Source organism: Sinocyclocheilus anshuiensis, unplaced genomic scaffold (assembly GCF_001515605.1).
Source record: "Sinocyclocheilus anshuiensis isolate Anshui unplaced genomic scaffold, SAMN03320099.WGS_v1.1 scaffold1032, whole genome shotgun sequence".
NCBI classification, from domain to species: Eukaryota; Metazoa; Chordata; class Actinopteri; order Cypriniformes; family Cyprinidae; genus Sinocyclocheilus; species Sinocyclocheilus anshuiensis.
In genome coordinates this window covers 690,313-711,490 of record NW_015549638.1, presented here as the reverse complement: position 1 = coordinate 711,490, position 21,178 = coordinate 690,313, and the positions used below count along the sequence as shown (strand labels likewise).

General features: G+C 35.0%; 1 protein-coding gene across 2 annotated transcripts in view; it reads right to left on the bottom strand.

Annotated features, from left to right (window-relative positions):
• Positions 1-4,658: 4,658 nt before the first annotated feature.
• LOC107659851 (decorin-like) overlaps positions 4,659-21,178 on the bottom strand; it is a 17,911-nt gene continuing 1,391 nt past the window's right edge. For both annotated transcript variants that reach the window (XM_016448933.1, XM_016448932.1), the window contains exons 2-8: positions 16,270-16,540; positions 9,766-9,878; positions 8,598-8,811; positions 7,687-7,800; positions 7,482-7,575; positions 5,972-6,110; positions 4,659-5,887 (exon numbers count right to left, since the gene is read on the bottom strand). In XM_016448933.1, coding sequence (XP_016304419.1) covers positions 5,687-5,887; positions 5,972-6,110; positions 7,482-7,575; positions 7,687-7,800; positions 8,598-8,811; positions 9,766-9,878; positions 16,270-16,525 — 1,131 coding nt within the window. In that variant the 5' untranslated portion in view covers positions 16,526-16,540 and the 3' untranslated portion in view covers positions 4,659-5,686. The remainder of the gene's footprint in view (positions 5,888-5,971; positions 6,111-7,481; positions 7,576-7,686; positions 7,801-8,597; positions 8,812-9,765; positions 9,879-16,269; positions 16,541-21,178) is intronic.

Genomic DNA, 21,178 nt, shown 5'->3' with positions numbered 1-21,178 from the left:
TAACCCAATGCTAACCCCTAAATCTACCCCTTACAGAAATCCTGTTTGCATTGAAAATTCTCTATATATTTGTGATGATTTTACTGGCAAAAACAACATTGTAAATTTAGCTATGATTCAGTGAAGTTTTTTAGACTAATTTGATGATTATGTCTAGTGTGAATGTGTTAAAAAAGGGAAAAAAATGTAGTTGATATATATTTCTATGAATCATTTCAAACTATGAATTTCACATGAATCAATTCACAACCCTGAATGATTTGAGTGATGAATCAAAAATATATTAAAATATTTTAGTAAAATATATGCAATTATACATATAGCCTAGGTGAATGTAAATTAAAATGTTTAAAAATACACTTTTGTGTTAATTTAATAAAAAAGTGTGTAAATCGTGCCTTGAAGATTTTCAGTGATATTTATAATGCATTTTACATTTTATGCAACTTATTTGAATCTATGTGGATGTATTTATATTTGCTCTGAAATGTAACAAATATAATAAGTATTAATAAATATTAATATATAATATATACACACACACACACACACACACACACACACACACACACACACACACAATAAGAGTATATATATAAATAATGTTAAATTTACACTGATAAATATCATGTTGCTATTAAATAAATCTAAAAGTCATCACAAACATTTTTTTTTATTGAAGTAAAGCTGAAGTAAAATATAAATATTAAATGAAAAACTAAAAAAAAATAGAAAAATTAGAAATTATTGAAATCATTTTAAACAGATGCACTGAAATTACTAGATAAATAAAACTAAATGTAACTAAAATTGTATATAAATAATACTAAAATAGCAATGATACATACCAGGGTTACACTTAACTAAACCTAGAACTATTAAAAACATTTTTGTTAATTGAAATAAAAATAAAATAATCTAAATAAAATATAAATAGTGGATGAAAAACTTTAAACAGCAAAAAAAAAAATAAATAAAATAAAATAAAATAAAAATGCTGCCTTGACAACTAATTAAAAATGTTTAAGTAGAAGCGCTAAATTTACTGTTTTTACTAAAATATGATTTTAGGTTTTGTAGCTTGAAAAAATTATATAACTTTTTTTGTATAAAATCACTATTGAACACTTTTAATGATAGTAAATAAGATGTACACAAAATAGTTGATTTTTTTTTTTTTTTTTTTTTTTTGCATTTTTTTTGCATTTTTTTAAGTTATATAACCCACCAGTACTTTAAACTGGGTGGGTGTTTTGGGTAAACTAGTGTCACTAAAATGTCTTAGCAAAAGGCTGAAAATGTCTGAATAAACAAACAAACAAATAATATATTAAAATATGTATTAATATATGAAAATTCACATTTCTCTCTCACACACACACACACACACACATTCATGTTTGTCTCTTTGAATTGTGGGGAATTTCTATACTTCTATTACTTTTATACTGACCAAATGATATTTTCTATCCCCTAACCCAACCCTTACAGAAAACCTGTTTGCATTGTTACACTTTCAGATAACCATCATTTACTATTTTTTATATTTTTTCCCTGTCAAAAATGTCAAAATATTTCAGGTTTTACTAACCTTGTGGGGACATTTGGTCCCCACAATGTAGCAAAAACAAATACACACACACACACACACACATAATTTTCATAATTTTTACATCTTAAAAATGAGGTGATCTTAAACATCACTCTTGGTTTTTAGAGCAAATTGGTGTTACTAAAATTTCTTGTTTTAAAACAATATTTTCACGTTGTAAAATCCCATCTATCAGCTCTCCTCTTAATTAGTTAGAGGCATTTACGCTCAGTTTGGACACAAACAGTCAAGTGTTGGGTGATCCTGAGGCGGACAAATGCACCTCAGACACCTCAATACTGCCACAAACAGCCTCACATTGGCAAACACACACACACACACACACATGGTAGCACATGTGCCACAGACGGCTGCGAGAGTCATTTCAGACCTCAGTATATCCACTTAATGTAATACCAGCAAGCTAGTTATTGTCATCAGTTGTATCAGATGTGATGCTGTGGAGGCATGTGAGAGCGAGAGCTGATCAAAGCTCACACTTCAGCACTGTCCTATTCTGAGGGATAAACGTCTCCCAATCTGAGAATGACGTCACTTCTGTCATGATGTGACGCACAAAGCATCAATTCCTATTGTGACAGAAATGTGTTAGAATGTATAGAATGTGTTTTGAATTTGCATTACTCCATAAAGCAGGAATTATGGCTTCATTTTGGTGCTGTCAGTTATTTCACAATGAGACTTTTTATTGGGGATATTTTTAGCATTATTTACATAATATTAGTATATTATGTAATATTTTTATCATAATATTATGTAAATTTTTTTACATAGAATTTATTCATATTTTGAATTGGCTTTTATTGTTATATTTTAAGTGTTTCTAAATTGTGCTTTTGTCACTTTTATTATTTACCTTTTTTATTTTAAATAATATTTATTTCAGCTTTTGGAATTTTAGCACATCTACAAATGTATTTAGGTATTTCAGTCTAATATTTATATTTTATTTCATTTCAGCTTTATTTTAGTAACAATAACAACACTCTGTTTTTGATAAAACATTTCAACTTCATATCTCACAATCTAAATTTGTATTAGGGTTATTTTATATTATTTGTATACTATTATAGTATTTTTTATATTTTGAGTTAACTTGTATTATATGTTTTCATTTTTATTCTACTTTAAATATTAGTAATTTTGTTTTGTGCTTTTTTGCCTTTTTGTAAACATATCTATTAACTTAAACGTTTCTGTTTTAGCACTTCAACTTTATTTCAATTAGTTGCCAAAGCATAATTTTCTAACTGTCATTTAGGTTTAAGTTTAAATCTTCATCAAAGACTTAGATTTTATTTCAGCTTTTTTCAATTAACCTTTTTTTTATTTTAATTAACAATAACAAAACTATTTTATATGCTGCTTTTATAACATTTATATGCTAATAAAGTGCCTTTATTTCTTATTTTAAACTTTATTTCACAATAATCTTTTTATTTGCTTATTTAAATATTTTTTTAAAGGCAGGCAACAGGCTTTCACAGAAAACTGTGTAGATATAAAACATTGTCCTTTGGTGTAGATATATGATTATGGGTGATATTTATACTTCTTAAATCAACATAATTAATAAACATGCCATTTGGAAAATTTTAAATTGGCCATTTTTAATTTATATAAATAATAATCATTTTATTATTAATTTTATTCCCACCTCTGCTCCACTCACTGTAAAGCTCTTGTCCAGTGCAGTGTGGTGATATTAGCCTTTTCCCTCAAGTAAGAAGAGATGCTTTAAACTGCTACAGTTGTTAAATATACCACCTCTCACACACTTAGCTCTCTGGCACACTGGCACACACACACACAATCCCACACTGTGTCCCCTCAATCTCTCTCTCTCACACACACACACACTGCACTTCACTGTTGAGTTCTGGAGGAGGAGCTTAATCATTAAAGCACAAATGACAGTAAATTGTGTATGAAACTAGAGACAACTCAAAATAGTGCAGCACAAAATAATCCACAAGGGGGCACCAGAGAGAAACGAGAGAGAACCTGCTGGCTATATTATGAAATTGAAAAAGAAAAGAAAAAACACTTGTGTTATAATACATTTACAACACTTCTGCTGTATTAAAATGATCCCAACATATAGATTTGAAAATTATAATGTATAAAAATATGTATTTGTTAGTTAATGTCTTGCCATTTCATTGCGTTCTTCATAGTTAAAGAATTTACCTAAACCGAAAATAATCTTCACTTATATTTTTACCATTTCTATTCCTTCTTTTAAAGTGCCAGATTCATAAGCATATATTGCCTAGAGACTTTGTCATTATCAAATCAGGAAATTATATAATATTTTTCATCTCCACAAAAGCTGCTATTAACTAACATCCTAACAGCTAATCCCTGTGTTTAAACAGACTCATGACTATTTTTTAATTTTCATAAAGTCCGTTTATGGTCGACCGGGAAACCGCATTTGTCTGCAGTGGTGACTTAGATGACACAATTGCAACTATTATTTTTAAAACCAGCTATTTCTGTATCAGAGAAACAAAATCCAGAGAAATAATGATATTTGTTCAAAACAGAAAACTGAGAAGAATTAAAGGAAATTAAACCACACAATTAAAATGACTGAATGTCTTACTGCGGGGAAAAAGTTTTTTTTGTATTTTTGGACACAATAAAACGGCCACATGAAAGGCTCTGAAACCCTTTGTTCCTCAGATTGACTTTCCCTACAAGTGCTTTAACATTTTGTGCTTAGAGTTTCAACCTGAGCAATGGTTGTATAATTCATCTAAATGACACAAACACAGTTTTGTTTGACACAGAACTAGCACCCAAACGTGACATTTTTACCGTAGCTCTTGAAGGCCTTCTGCGACTGTAACGTCCATCATAGAAATTTGTACTGTGTTATTTTGAGGCATCATTCGGTTTCATTTACCTGAAAACCAACCCTGTGCCCGAACAAACCACCCAGTGAAAGTTCCCAGAAAGCACGGTGAGAGATTTGACTGTTTATTTGATTCAAGACGCCTGTGTCGGAGCCCTCAATTGGCCAGAGAGAGAGAAAGAGAGAGAAGAAAGGGATTACCTTTATTGCCGATATATTAAAGTCCAAACTACTGTAAGTGCTTGTGCTTCAAAGCATTGATAGGATTCTTTTATACAGCATTTATATACAGCGTCTATACAAGAGACATTCATGACTCTCATGAAAGCAGGAGGTGTCCATGTCCGCCGTCTCCCTCCAGATCCTTCCAGACTGAAACACAGACGATCAACAAACACGAAAATAAAGGAAAGAAACACATGTACAAGCTCGCACATAACACGGCAGTCACCAGAGTAGAAAAAGCATGCGTTATAGGTTCGGGAATCGCGTTCGTCGTAATGACAACATAGTTTATTCTACATCTCGAAGCGCTATGTTCACCTGGGTAGAGCAGACGGGATCTGAGGAAACGAATGAACACAAATGCCACCGAAGCATCTGAATTGAGACGAAGAGAATCTCGAACAGGCCGACTTCCTGTTTTCTCCCACTTCAATTGATTACGAGAGAAACAACATTACTTTTTTTTTTTTTTTGTTACTTTTAACAGCACAATCTGAACTAGCGCTACACGGAAAGTAATAACTGAATACATTCTAGCATACAAGCTCTTGTTAATGGCACTGGCTGACATGTGTTAACCCCTTGCTGCCCGCTCCACAGGCCAGCGAAGAACATAGAAGAACATGGCTTAGGTCCAGAAGATCCAAAGTGACCTTCGAAAAAGATTATATCATTATCTGGGTGATGTGCGCTACTGGATATTCTAAGTGGTCATGGCTTTACTTTCTTTATTTTTCTTTTCTTTTTTTTCAAAATCATACATTTTCTGTTCTCCTCTGCACTTACACAATATGTATGTTCAATACAATACTGATATGCATTTGGTTTTTTGAATATCTGTCCAGTAATCTGCATGTTGAAAATGGGATTGTAGTTTATTTGGGGTTAACGGAGATATGACATTCAGACTAAGTTATGTGCTTGAAAGGATTAGGTCAGACAGGAAGGGGCGGGATGAAAACAGTGACTAAGCTGTCTGATTGGACGCTTTATTTCTTTCTGTAGTTGCCCAGTTGAATGGCCGAACGGTCGAAGACGCAGCGGAAGGTGATGGGCTGGACCTCCCAGTAGGGCACTGGATTACTGAACAGGCTGATGCCTGAGTACATGGCCTTCTTTGTATTATAGCCGGGTGGGCAGAAGTCCTCTGTTCCCACAGCAGCAATCTTGTTGGTGTGAAGGTAGATCACCTGGAATTGATTGAACGAGAGTGTGACAAAGTGTGACATAAAGATGTGTGGAAATGGCGTGTTAACTTGTGTGAGATCTCTCACCTGAATGTATTTGTGTTCTGGCAGGCCGGACGGGATTGAAGTCAGCATGTTATTGTCCAGGTGAAGTTCCCTCAGGTGCGGCACGTTGGCCAGAGAGCCGTTCTCCATCACGCTGATCTCATTGTGGCTCAGACCCAGCCTGAAAACACACACCGCGTTATTAGTATTAACAAAAACTGCAGCGAAAATGAAAACCAAAATAAAAATGCGAAGTAAAACAAAAACTTTGTTATATTTTCAGAAAACAGTGAAACTAAATAAAATATATTTTATCAACCTACTAAACTAAAATAAAAATGGCCACCAATCAATTTTAGTTTTCTTTTTTTACTTTCTGTGTTTTTTTTTATATACATGGTACACTATCACACAAAGGTATGCATTTCATTGATGAAAATTGAAAAGAACAGGATTCATTTGGAACAGAAATATTTTGTGACAATATTTGTGTCATTATTTTCACTTTTGATCCATTTAATACATGCTTGCTAAATAAAAGTATTAATTTCTCAAAATAAATAGATACATTAAAGTATTTTAAGACTGCCAATGTTGTTTATTTATAAACAAATAAAAACATAGGCAGCCTTGAAATACTAAAACAAAACTGTGACCCCGGACCACAAAACCAGTTATAAGGGTCAATTTTGTAAAATTGTGATTTATACATCACCTGTAAACTGAATATAAATAAGCTTTCATTGATGTATGTTTTGTAAGGATAGGACAATATTTGGCTGAGATACAACTATTTGAATGCAGCTTTAATATCCTAATGATTTTTGGCATAAAATAAAAATCAATCATTTTGAACCATACAATGTATTTTTGGCTATTGCTACAAATATACCCGTTCTACTTATGACTGGTTTTGTGGTCCATGGTCACAAATGATAAAATGCATGAACTTATACCAGAAAACTCTTTACAAAAACTAAACTAAAACTAACAATGGTAACAACAAATTTAAAATAAAAAAATAAGAAAACATATATATTATAAACCTACATTCTCAGTGCTGTTTTGCTAAATAAAGAAACGCTTCCTACATATATTATTAATTTCCCTCATCAAATATAATCAGAATAATGAGACCAACAGCAAAACAATCTTCCAGTGTTCTCATAAAGCAGTCTGTATTTGAGTCAATACTCTTTTATAACATCTCAGCTGTGATTCAGTCTCGGCATGTACGCTGGAAAATCTCTGTAATATGAATGTTCTAATTTCTCTGTGCGATCCAAAGCAAACTGACCCATGCTATGATGTCATGGTGTTTGAGTCTCACAGGGTCGTTCTCATGCAAATTCAAAACAAACCTAATGAAATCTAAATTATTACTTCCTTTGTATCAAACTCTTTCCCTTCTGAGTCAGATTTTACTGAGGTTTTCAGCTATACAGAGACATATTTAGCTGTTTCTGTTCAGACTCAAGTCTGCCATGAAAGAAAATCAACTTTTTGTTTGCATAACAAATTACAAATATATTAACAAGAAAGATGCATTTACTTGGACAGGTTCTTGAGGCCTTTCAGACTGTCTGCGGTCACTTTCGTGATCTTGTTTCCATCCAAGTGAAGTTCAAAAAGAGAGCTGGGCAGACCTGAAGATTTTTTGAGACAGATTAATGAAAAAAACAATGATATTGTATTGATACAATTCACTGAAGTGAAACGGGCCCCCATCATTATTCACAGTAGGGATGATTCTGTACCTTTGGGAATGGAGGTGATGTTGGTGTCAGCAATTCGGATGTAAGAAACCCTCTTCAGATCAGCAAAGGCACCATTATCAACTCCAGAGCTACTCAGAGGGTTAGAGCCCAGCTCTGGAATGGGCAATTGCATTATTGTTACACTGTTGATTTGATGGTGATTATTAATGTACTATTTGCTTTGAGTGCAGAATAAAAAAAAAAAATAAAAAAAAATCATTGTGACTCAGACTGAGCCTTATTTTTGAAACACACAAAGTGTTATTATCATTAACAAAAACCAAAATGAAAAGGAAAACAAAAACGGTCACATTTTATTTTAAGATCCAATTCTTGCCATTTAACCATTAACTATGACTTTTTCCTCAATAAACTCCTAATTTTCTGCGTATTAATAGTTCGTAAGGTAGTTGTTAAGTTTAGGTATTGGATAGAATTAGGGATGTAGAATATAGTCATGCAGAATATGTGCTTTATAAGTACTAATAAACAGCCAAAAATAATAGGCATGCTAATAAGCAACTTGTTAACAGAGATAATTGGTCCCTATACTAAAGTGTTACCACAAAAACTAAAACTAAAATGTAGACTAAAACAAAAGCTAAAACAAAAACATTTTTCATTTAACTGAAATAAAAAACAAACAAACGTAAACTGGGAAAAACTAAAGCAATATAAACAAAACCTCAAAACTAACTAAAATAAAATAAAATAACCAAATTTTTGTTTAACTTTTTGATACATGGTATATTATATTTATGTATTTTGTATATTTATAAATGTGTTATTCCTTTGAGTGCAGGATTAAATAAATAAATATGTAATAATGCAGCTAACCTAAAATGCGCCAACCCAAAAAAGCCACATATTTCACATATAGTTTTCTAATAAGCACCGACAAAAATTCCTACCCATGACGATGACATTGGCCATGCCGGCAAAGGAGGACTTCTTTATCTTGTTAATCTGGTTCTCGTGAATGCGCAGCTCCTGCAGGCTTTTCGGTATGTTAGCAGGAACATCCTTCAGGAGATTCTTGGACAGGTAGAGTCTCTCCAAATTGATCAGAGAAGAAAAGGCCTTGGCATGAATGATGGTGATCTTATTGTTGACCAGGATGAGTGTCTGAAAAAAAAAAAAGACATTCCTTTAGGAACTTTATGGCAGATGCAAGTTATTAGTGTTTAAATGCACAAAGTTTTAGTTAGTCAACCTAAAGTTGTTTCAGGGTTTGTGTTCAAATCTGTAATATTCTTTTCACTAAAAGTTCACTAGCTACTTGCTATAATCTATATTACATTCCAGTGCATAAAAATCTTCATTTTTATGTTCTGATTGCATTTAGATCCAGGCGCCATGTGGATGTTGAGCTTGGAAAGCGAGAAACAGCAAAGGGCCCTCGACGGGAGGCTGCATATTTATTGAAGTTCAGGAGGCTGGACAATGGATCCACTCCAAAAGTGAATCATTACACTTGTGCACCTGGGAATGACACATTTCTCACACTGAGAGCTGTTTTCTGGAGATGATGGGTTGGAAACATGGAGTATTTCACATTCCGGATTATGAGTTTGCCTGAAGCTCTGTTTTGCAAAGTGTTTTCGAAAAAATTAGAGCAGATATTTGCCTTCAAAGATCGCTGTGGTTGCAACGCATAGTTCTAGCACCCAATTCCACATTTGGCAGACAAACAGCGTTGGAGTGTTTTCTCTGGAGAGTTTTTCAGTGCTGCTCAAGCATTTGTTTTTGGGAAAATAATTACTTTTCCTTTATGTGAAATGAGGCTCGCAAGTGGTTTTGATTTGGACATTTGGACTTTATGTTCTCTGTGTTGAATTGACGCTTTCAAGGTCATAGCAAAACCATCACGTTGTCACTTCCAGTTATCAGCAGCAAGCAGCCAATTGATCCCAAAATGTATATATCAAAGAGAAATAAGATTTGTCTCATGAGGGTTACTTGGATTTACAAGGGGATTGAGAAATGTCATTGCTTCTACGATCCAATTTAGACAAGTAAAGAAAATGCGAGAGACAAAGAGAGAGAACAAGGGAAAGAGTGAGTAATTGAATATCTCACTTGGAGACCCTTCAGGCCTTTGAAGTCGTTTTCTCTGATCTCTGAGATCTTGTTGTTCTGCAAATCCAGGAGAGTGGTATCAAGTGGAATTTTTTCTGGAACGTTCTTCAAACCTGAGAGACACAAAACCACAAGCAGTAAGAAAAATGACACTGATGAAATGGGATATGGGCTTTTATGGCTAGAATCTACTTTGAAATCAAATCAGCTGTAGACATTTGGATTCTGGTCCAACACCAACACAACACACCCAGATACGAACCAAAAAAAAAAAAACAATCCTTGAAGAGTGTAAAATGTGGTACTAAATAGAGCAGCCACATTCCTGAAAAACTTGCTCCAGCTATCATTGTATAGACACAACCTTTTATGGAAACGTTTCTATTAACTTTTATGAGCTACTATTCTACATGCGTAACTAGAATAATTTCTTTAAAAAAAAAAAAAGGCCAAGGCTAAACAGGGACAAAAACAGTTTTAACTGTAAATATCTTATTATAAATAATATCATCGCTTAAGAATTAATTTCTCTTCATCTTTATTCATCTCATAATCTGAATTATAATATATAAAAATTAAATTAAATTAAATTTCACGAGCTACAGGGCCTGAGCAGTCCGGTCGATTAAACAACTATAAAGCACTTAAAACACTGAAAACAGCATCAAAATGAACAATGAATCAACTCCTTACAAAACCAGGAGGGTTTTATAAGGACTCCATAGACTGAAAAAAAAGTCTGAATGTGCAGTTGGACACCGGACCAATCCATTTCCAAAGTGCAACACAGTTAAGAGTTATGATGATGGTTCACGTCAGTTTTATTGTTTCGAAACAGTTCTGAAAGTTAATCATAGACCACTCTTATGCCAGATATCTCACAGTTTTTCTTGGAAGGATTCTAAAAGCTGTACGATGCTGTCAGTTGAAAAAGCTGACATAAGATTTCCACACAAGGGGAATTTGATTTTGCCAACATTGGACGACAGTGTGACACAGCTTTCATTTAATGTGCTGCAGACCAGGTTACATGAATGGAATATACAGTGAAAACAAAAACGTATGGTAACACTTTATTTTAAGAACCAATTCTCACTATTAACTAGTTGCTTATTAGCATGCATATTACAAAAATATTTATTAGTACTTATAAAGCAAATATTTATGCTTTATTCTGCATGGCCATATTTAGACCTCATACCTAAACTTAACAACTACCTTAAAAACTACAGGAAATTAGGAGTAGTTACTAGTTAGTTAATTGAGAGAATTGGTCCCTGAAATAAATGATAAGTGTGACCAAACATATTTAGACACTTCCATTTATATGAATGTCTTTGCATGATATAACAAAAATATGCAACCAAGTGGCACATATTTTGAATAAAAACAGCACAAACACACTTTGTTTGACATCTTTTTTCCATGCGAAACATTTCACAAAGTTTGTTCAGAAAATTTGCATCCTTAAATTAATTTTATATATTTTTAAGTGTCCAAAAGCTTTTTGGGGCCACTGTGTATCATAGTGTTTGCTTCCAACATATGAAAAACATAGGAAAAATGAAGTAAACACACATGCACATACATACACATAAATATATCTGCTCTAGCAACTCTAAAAGCTTTTTAGGCAGAACCTCACACAAACATTATTTGGTTTTGTTTTGCGGCGAGCTTCCTCATCACTGCATGTGTATAAACAGTTTAAGAATATGTCCCTGTTAATTATATAACCACAGGACAGAGGACACAGAGATCACAGTTGGACGTATCACTGCTGCTGAGATGTCTCACATATGTTCTTCTTTTGCTACACGTCTCGTCAAAATCACAGCAATCAATTTAGGTCAAAATGTGTTTTATTATGGAATATATTATCAGCATGTAACCCAAAAAGCACTAATAACATAATGAAAACTTCAGTTGTTTGAGTAAATAAGTTAGAATTTTAACCCAAATGGCGATCAGATAATCCAGCCTGGTCTCATGTTTATACGTAGGTATTAATACGTAACATTTACAAGCACAAAACGTACACTTTTGTACGTTTTTATTAATGCTAAAACGTACAATTTAGACGTATTTCAACGTTTAAAACGTACAAATCACTACGTATTTTTAGCTAAAAAACGTAAAAATATTTACGTATCTTTTATATTATCAAGATATTCGTATCAATGCATTTTTATCATTTTATCAATAAGCGATTTAGATTGTTAGACCCCTTAACCTACCCACAAACCTAAACCTACCCATGTTATAGCGAATATGCATTTTTATAATTTTATTAATACGCAATTTAGATTTTTAGACCCCTTAACCTACCCCCAAACCTTAACCTACCCATATAGCGAATATAAAGGGATATAAAACGCAAATGACCGAAATACGCAGGAAAATAACCATTTTAATAACAATATAGCATTAAAATATTTTTATAGTCGCTAATTCCACTATGTGTATCAGTATTGTACGTTTTAGTGCCTGTAAAAACGTACGTAAATGTACGTTTTATAGAACCACATTTTACGTAAAATACATACGAATTATCATGAGATCACGTTGGATAATCAGAGTGTGCAGTCCATTGGCAGCCCTTATGGAACAAACATTAAACTATTCAAAAAAGAAATTGTCCTCTGTGGTTAGAAATACTATTTAGCCACTAAAATCAGCAACTGATTCAAAATCAAGAGCGGAGAAAAACACAAAACCATTATTAACAGGCTCAAGGATGCTAAACTCATTCCTATACTTCTTTTACTGGTAAAAACGTGGGATGCTGTTTAATCCACAAGATTTTCATAATGGAAATCACACTACACTGTGGTCCATAACACTCAAAAATTAATATTTTACACTTATCTCAAGACAAAAACTGCTAACCTCATATCAACTGGTACCTAAAAGAGGGAGTATCTCACACTTACAGCCCGTTGTTAGGAAGTAAAAACACAAGCGGGCCCTTAATCAAACTTTCCTAGACAAACAAATTCATATTTGCCATTAGTTGTTCTTGGGTTCTGGCACTATTTCCAGACGGTTTTCCCTGCAGCTGCAGAGCTGTATAAACTGGGTCACATATTTCACTGAAAAGAGGTGAAGTTAGATGGAGAACAGGCCTGTGGGCACACCTATCCCCCCTCCCTCCATTCTGTTTCATGCCAAAAGACCTGCGGAGCAGATGAGCGCTGGAGGCCTCAAATATTCGCTCTTCTCTTATTTGTCCTCGTTCTCTGTCCCATTTTCGTTCTCGTTCTTTCCCTGTCCACTTTAACTGGGGTTGAGTGTTAGCATTGCGAAAGAATTACTGAGAACTGCTGTTTTGCCTGGTCAACAGTATTTCTTTCCAAACAGACATTCTGTCCATCAAACAGACCTCTAAGTAATTTCCTGTTTATAAAAAGCTAGGCTAACTGAGAAAACATGTTATAGCAACTTAGTTACACTACATTACAGGATAAAGCATGCTGGGATATGCTTTATTAACCCTTATTCGCTCTATGTTCTGTAATCATTTCCAATTTTAATATGACCCTCTGACTTAATCAAAACCCTGTAGGCAATTATTATTGAAGAATTAATCTATCTGTGATATCCATATATAGTAATGTTTATGTTTGGTTTCCAAATACAATATTGTACTGTATTGTTGTTGCTAATATAAACATGGTCACACTTTATTTTAATGTTCAATTCTTGCCATTAACAAACTATTAACTACAACTTTTTGCCGCAATAAACTCCTAATTTGCTGCTTATTAATAGTTAGTAAGGTAGTTGTTAGGTATTGGGTAGGATTAGGGGATCTAAAATATGGTCATGCAGAATATGTGCTTTATAAGTACAAATAAACAGCCAATATGTTAATAATAGGCATGCTAATAAGCAACTAGTTCATGTTGAGAATTGGTCCCTTTACTAAAGTGTTACCAACATAAATCCACATTCACATATTTCTTGGAGGATTTGATGCTAAACATGTTTTGAAAGGGTAAAAAAGGGGACCTTATGTCAAAGAAAGTAAACTTAGTGAAACATCAGGGATAATGGCAGAACAATTAAGAAGGATCAGTCAACTATGTGTTGTTTCTAATGCTCTTTTCTGTGTAGATCACAGTGACCCAGCAGACAGGGCAGTTTTACAGGAAGAGAAGCTGTAATCTTTTGGAAGTAACCTTATAAAAGAACAGACTTCACTTTTTCACGTATTAACAAACACACGCCTGGGGATTCAATTAGGAAAATGAGGCAGCCGTCTGGAGGTTAGTGCTTAGTTGTCTACGGAAGTGAGGGCCGTTAACAGCATATGAAAACATTTAAAGTGGTTTTGAAACAGTGACATTAGTAATTCAATGATGACTCAACAATGGGCAGATCAAACAAAGAGAGAGGTTTTGTTCATGGTTTCTTGGCCTTGGACAGTTTTATGTCATGAAATAATTGACATCAGGTGTAAACAATGGAAATGGAAAGGAAAGCTATGAAACATATTAACCAGCATGAAAAAAATAGATAAAAGACAAACTTTGATGTTGGCTTGACAAAGCCTTTTCTGAAAGTTTAAAATTAATTTTACAAGCTCAATGTTTTAAGGTTTTGCAGGTCATACAGTCGACAAATGGGACCATTGCAAGGGAGTTCTGGGTGGTGTATTGCAGCCACGGAAGCCAGCAAACGAACTGGGTCAGAGAGCGCAGATTCTACCGGACTTCAAAAGCCTCAGCACCCATATAAAACCCTCTATAGATATGTTTCCATCACCCTGTTTTTGTGTATTTTGAAATATCGCATCAGAAATGAGTGATGGAAACGCCAAATAAAAATTTAAAAATCCCTTAATTTGCAAATAAGTTTTTATGCTTGCTTGAGGTGTTTTTTGACTTGTGCGAAAAAGGGTTAATGCGAAGAATGGGAGATGGAAATAAATTGGAAATAAATAATAATGGAATGAATTCTTCCATGTGCATCAAAAAAGTCAGCACTATGGGAAGGCATAACCTGACTAACCAGCAGACTGATCTCGCTGCATAGCATCTGAAATGTTGTTATGGTCATTCTGAAATGCTTGAGCAAAGTCTGTCATCAAAGTATTTCTGTAATATTGCCTGCTAGAACTCCTAGTCTTACACGACTGCATTCCCAAACAGCAGGCATCCACCTCCGAAAGCAATGACTGCATTTATTGTTTCATCTGCTCACTCTGAGGCGCAAGTAATTCATTATATATGAAAATTATTATTTTCAGTGGTTTCTCCTACTTTTCTTAGTGACATTTAGTGCCAGTTTATCAGGAAGTGACAATTTTGTTCTCTTCGACTCATTGGATGGAAACGGTGCATAGTCGCAAATGTTTTATGCAATATTACAATTTTGTGCATAAATTAAATTTGCATCTTTGGATGGAAACCTGGCTTATGACCAAAGGCATATTACAACGCAGATAACTGAACTCATCAATTTACGACGTAAGGCTTGTCGCCTTCTATTGTCATTATGTTCTCATGCAGTGAAAAATGCATCACGGAGCAAAGAGGAAACTGGCAACGTGCCGACAGACAAGACAGAGCAGGTTACTTCTGGTATAAAAATAAAGTCTTAGCTTTCAAATTTTTCATTTTTTTAAAGAAATTCAAACAATAAATACCGTTTTGTAGCTCAGATCGCTGTAGTACTTCAGTTCAAGCGACACGTGAACTGATCATCGTTTCATATTTACTAGTAAAAGCACAAAATAAACATGAATGAACATTAGAAGGTATTTTATTTCAACAGTGGAAAGACGTCAATACACACCATTTTTCAAGTTTAAAGGTCTTTGCACACTGCACGTTAAAAAATAAATAAATAAATATGACCACACGTTGTGTCAATCACATTAATACACTGCCTCTGAAACTTTCGTCCGTCATAAAAAATTCGGATTGGGTTTGATTTTCTGCATTTTCGCATCCGTAGCAAGCATTTTGTCTCAGTGTGCAAAGACCTTAAGTCCACCGAAGTTAATCTACTCTCCTGTCTGGTTTGTTTGTCGGACAAAATGGCAGATTCAGAGATATGATTGGTCAGATCGCCTGTCAATCAAGCTCTCTGCCAAGAGTCAATTGCACTTGTTTCTGTTAGGTGTCCTTAATCTGGCAACCCGCATGAGCGTCAAGTCTGAGGAGGAGGGGGAAGGAGAAACTGTCTCTAATATTTTGAAACTGGACTCATTTCAACCGCTAGCTGTCAATACCGCACCTTTAAATTACAGCTTACCAGAAAAAGTATTTTCTAGCTTTATAAACAATATGTAGGCTATCAGATGGATAGCTAACAAAATGTTGCCAGTCTGTGGTTTTATTTGGAAATTTGACTGGCAAATGCCATCAAGTTTGTTATTGTCATTGATCAATGCTCACATCCAGCCAGAAACACTGACAGTGATTCTTTAAAAAAAGTGTCAAATAGGCCTATACAGCTTTCATCAAGCAGTCTAGTCTAGTGTCATGAAGTCGTTACCTAGATCAGAACACTGGGCCACTCGCAGATGGCACTGGCACCGGAAGGGGCAGAAAGGTCCATCAGGTCCATCAGGTCCATCAGGTCCCTCGGGTAGCACTGGAGGAGGCCTCTGAACAGGTGTTTTATGAACTGGAGGCATGGGAAAGCCTGAGCCTGGCTCGTCCTCCATCATGAAGTCCATGAAGCCGGACTGACGGAAGGGCAGAGCCCAGCATACGGACACCAAAAGCAGGGAGAGACAGGCCGATTTCATGTTGCTGATGGAGGCCTGGAGGGTAAAATGGAGAAGAGAAGGGGTTAAAGGTGAGAGGCGATATGCTGGGTGGCATCTCAGGACCTGTGATGGTGAAAGGTTAAAAGTCAAACAACAGATGTAGAGCGCTTGAATGTGACTGAGCAATGTCGGTGATAACTAGGCAGAGGTCAAGGGTCAAATTTAGGCGTATATTAGATTTTAGAGGTCTCTGGTTACTATTGCTGCAGCTTTTCTTGCTGTTAGACTGATGGTTAGCTTATATGACTAAATGCATTTTACTATATTTAATAAAACAAGACTGAGATGAATGAGGAACAATACAGTATCTCAGTCAGTGGCTGCAATAAATTATTTAAAATGAGCCTTAAACATTATTCCTAAATGTGCCTCATACATTTTCAAAAAATACAATAGATTAAATAAATTTGTGATTAATATAATAAATATGCAAACAGTCATTAGAAATAAAAACTAAACATTATTAATATTAAATTCTATAAAATTTCTGAAATTAAACCGGAATATCCCTATATACATGTAGCCCCCTAGGGGTCCCTGGACTCCAATTTGAAAACCCCTGCCATATAGCGTTAAAATGATGACCACGCACACTACATCTGTGATAACTGATAGTTGATTTGGGTTTAAACTCCATAACCAAACTCATTCATGACCTCATTCAGAAAAAAATAACCGTCTTCTCTCTCAGATAGAGTGCACAAAGCTGTCCACGAGCCCATTCATAAACATATGTCTGAGGAGCAGCTGGACGTCTCCGGACGACAAGGAAATTGTAAAGTAGGTACAGAAACTCCCAGAGCTCAGTTCGACTTTTCAGGGTCATCTCAGGTCCATGTAATCAACATACAGCATAATTACAGTAGTTCAAATCCTCCGGGCGGCCACGTCACTTGGACAGCGAATAACCACTGTGCCTCTGTTGTTAAACACTGGAAACCCAGAGCTTGACCTTCACAAACTTCTGGAAAATAGCTTTTCTTCATTTCTCAAGCAAAAGAAAACAATGATACATACATTCAATCTCGATGCAGATCTATATAACATCAACTTTGTGATATATTCCATTGAGGAACCGTAAAAAGACGTCAGTTGGATAATCGCAATTATCTGCATGCACAAAAAGTGTAGATATAACAGTTTCTCTCAAAAGACTAAGAAGTCTCAGAAGAAAACAGAAAAATGGCAAGCAACCTTCAACCTCGGATTTCTCGTCACTGTTGATTTGCATCACAGGAGAGCATGTTGAAACTATTTTCTGAGGTTCCTTTAGCTCAACCAGTATCCATGTTTCAAGAAAAACAATGAGAAATTGTAGTTTTATTCAACGGCATTTCAAAACAACAACTTGCGACCTCAATTTAGACATGCTATTTAATTTAATACTACGTTTTCAGGCCTGGATACAACATCCATCACGTCAGATACCTTTAATTACCTTTGACCCAGTGGGCAATGAGACGCTTTGAGCAAACACACTGCAGTATCACTTTGCCCTTTAACATTGAAGTATTTGGTAGGTTTACAGTGCCTAGGTAGTTTTATGATTGTGCGTTCCTGAGAATTTAACCCATCGGTTGAGCCGCACAAACCTTTTTTTTTCTATATGTATTCCCAGCAGGAATGAAGCCACAGTAGGAGTTTAGTGCCTCAGTAGCTGGTCAGCAGTACAAAAAGCCCTCTGAGCATTACAGGCTGTCACCAATCACCATTCGAGCGATTCTGTTTGCAGGGGGATCATGGGAAGCTGTTGCTGCATTTGAGTTGCGTCCTGTCAACAAACCACAGGCTGCTATGTGAGCCAGGCAAACAGACAAGACAGATTGATAGTGTCATGGCTTTGTTGGGAAAAAACAGGCAAGGTACAAAGTTCACATTCGCCAATGACAAAACAGGAGTAAAAAATGGCTTTTGAATAAATAAATTGATAACTTTATAAGGAACTGCAGCATAATACTTTTAGATTTTAACTAAAACCACCCAAATGAATCACAATGTGTGAACATGCAATATGTTTTAATGGGAGGTATTGGTTCTAGGTCATGTTTGGTTCTAGCACGCATACATTTTTTTATGCGTTTGCATAGACACTGAATTATAAATTATTAATATTTTATTATATTGACAGCCTCTAAACATTTTGTATAAGCATTTTGCGAATGAACAACTTCAGAGACCTTCAAATATTTATGAGTCCTTTTAGATTCATTGAATATTGAATTTATGTAATCAATAGTTTGATTCATTTAATTTAATCAATATGATTACTTAAACATGTTCAATGTCATTATTCTCTGTATTTTTTTTATTGTCTATATATTTTTATACGTTTATATGTACATTATGTTTTATACATTGTTGAAAATATCATATCAAAGGGAAAGCAGTTGGAAACCAACTCAACAGGAAGGATGCGGTGTTCCTCTCAGCAGGAACTAATGGACCAGTGTCATATGTCTCAATGTGACAATGATTATCAGAACAGAGTTTAAATAAATTTTTCACAGACACAGTTCTGTGCATAACTACTAGCTTCTGCCAGGTTGTTACAGGCCTTCGACTCTGATTCCTCTCCGTCTGTGGGTCGGTCATCAATCTGATCCAACTGAAGTGTTTCACAGAACCCAAAATCAGCACTAGCCTGTTTCTGGTCTTATAAATGTGGGCTTGTAATGATTAAGAGGAGACAGGAAAATTTCCACTTTTCCTCTCTTTCTCCAAGCATTTCTACCTTTCTTTTCACTCTCCCTTCTTGCCTTTCAGGATCTTGAGGTCTGGGTTGTGTCACAGCAGGTCTGATTTAGGGAGGGTTGACACTTCTAGTTTTCTCTCCCTCAATCAACCAAATCTTGTCTTGTTGCAAATGTCCTTAAAACAAGATGAATTTAAAAACCAAAATACACGGGGACCTGTTTTGATAAAAACATCTTATAAAAATCAATAATATAGGCAGTGTAGACTATCACCACACCTAACATAAATATTTTATATACTCTACACATACACACACTAATTTTGAATTGAATCTCAAGACTGCTCCACCACAGGTTTGTTTGTAGTTTGTTCAGTAATTATGGTTTTGTACTGCATTATTCAGACTGCATTATGTCTGAGAAAGGTTGACTTATTCAAAGCACTATAAGTGATTTATGGGATAGTGTGGTGGAAGATGAGGTCATGTGATCAAACTCAGTGTTTACGTTACTGTTTATTAAGAAGTATAGTAGTAGAAAATGTACATGTATAAACATTAAAACGATCTATTGCAGTTAATTGTATGCAATGTATGAATATCTAAACAGTCCAAAATCAAGATATTTATGTACTTATATTATATATTTATTTACTTAAAAGGCAATAAATCTTGCTTTCTGGGAAAAAAAGTATCAAAATTGAGTTTATGCTTAAAACAAGAAATGTTTCCTGGCATTTGGTATTAAACAATCATTAAAATAGTGTAAATTGCATATTGAAAACAGAATGCAGCTCTACTCATCTCACTTTCTTCTCTGTTCACACACACACACACACACACATTCATTGACGTTGCTCCTTTCAGCAATGACTCACAGAAAGGTATTTACAGGCTACAGGACATTTAAAACGTGTGCTTCCTTCATTTTAAAACATACACATAGACCAGTCTTATCATTGCACCCCGAAACCTGCCTTTTATTTATGAAAGCATTCTTCCACTGAACACTGAATTCCCCAAACACTGAGAGAATGTTTCAGAAATGAAATGATCTGCTCATTCCAAGTCATGAGTCATGTGTCAAAACAAAAGCACAAAAATATATAATACCCAATGTGCAAAAGCTTAAAAAAATGAGGACTTAATATTGAGCTCAACAAACTGCACTCCTGGACTACACTAGCATACAAGAGCTTCAACCACCCTGCCTTGTGCGGTCAGGCTGGTTCCAGACCACTAAATCAAACTCCAAAGCCACTGCCAGAGCACAATTAGACTTTCTCACAGAAACCCATCAAACATGGTTCTCTTCAAAAGGACCTACCCAAAAGCCACAAAAAGTTATTCAGATGTTGAATAAGCAATTATATGCTGAAGGCCGGCTGATTATTTTGGCCCAAAAATTAATGAATAAAGGTTTGAGCCCATGACCATGACTATAATGTATCCAAGACAATCCCAGTTGCTCACATTTACATTCAAGCACTCTTACACTCATCCTCTCACTTCCTTTTTCCAAGGCAACTGCTTTGACTTTGGTCCAAAGCTCCAGTGTCTTTTCTTCAAAGGGTTAAATGGCCAAATAAAGAGAGGAAAAAGCAGGCAGTGACCAGCACGGCTACCATTTAATGACTCTCTCTTTCTAACATCAAATAGTTGGAGCCAAATGGAGACCTTTGGCTTCCAAAGAATACTTATTGCATGGCCCGAGGACGCTGTCTTTGAAGGGAGGAAGAGAGGGATGAGAGTTTCCTGTCATGGTACAAACTGTGTATGTGAGTTCTGTTCGCAATTATTGAAAGCTGTAAACTATTAAAATGAGGTCAAAAACCCAACCCCAAATCGAACCTCAACTCCAACCCCAACAAAAGAGAAATACATGACCCAATTAACCCAACTAAAATGCCCGTTGAATGTGTCTTAACCCTCGGCTGCCT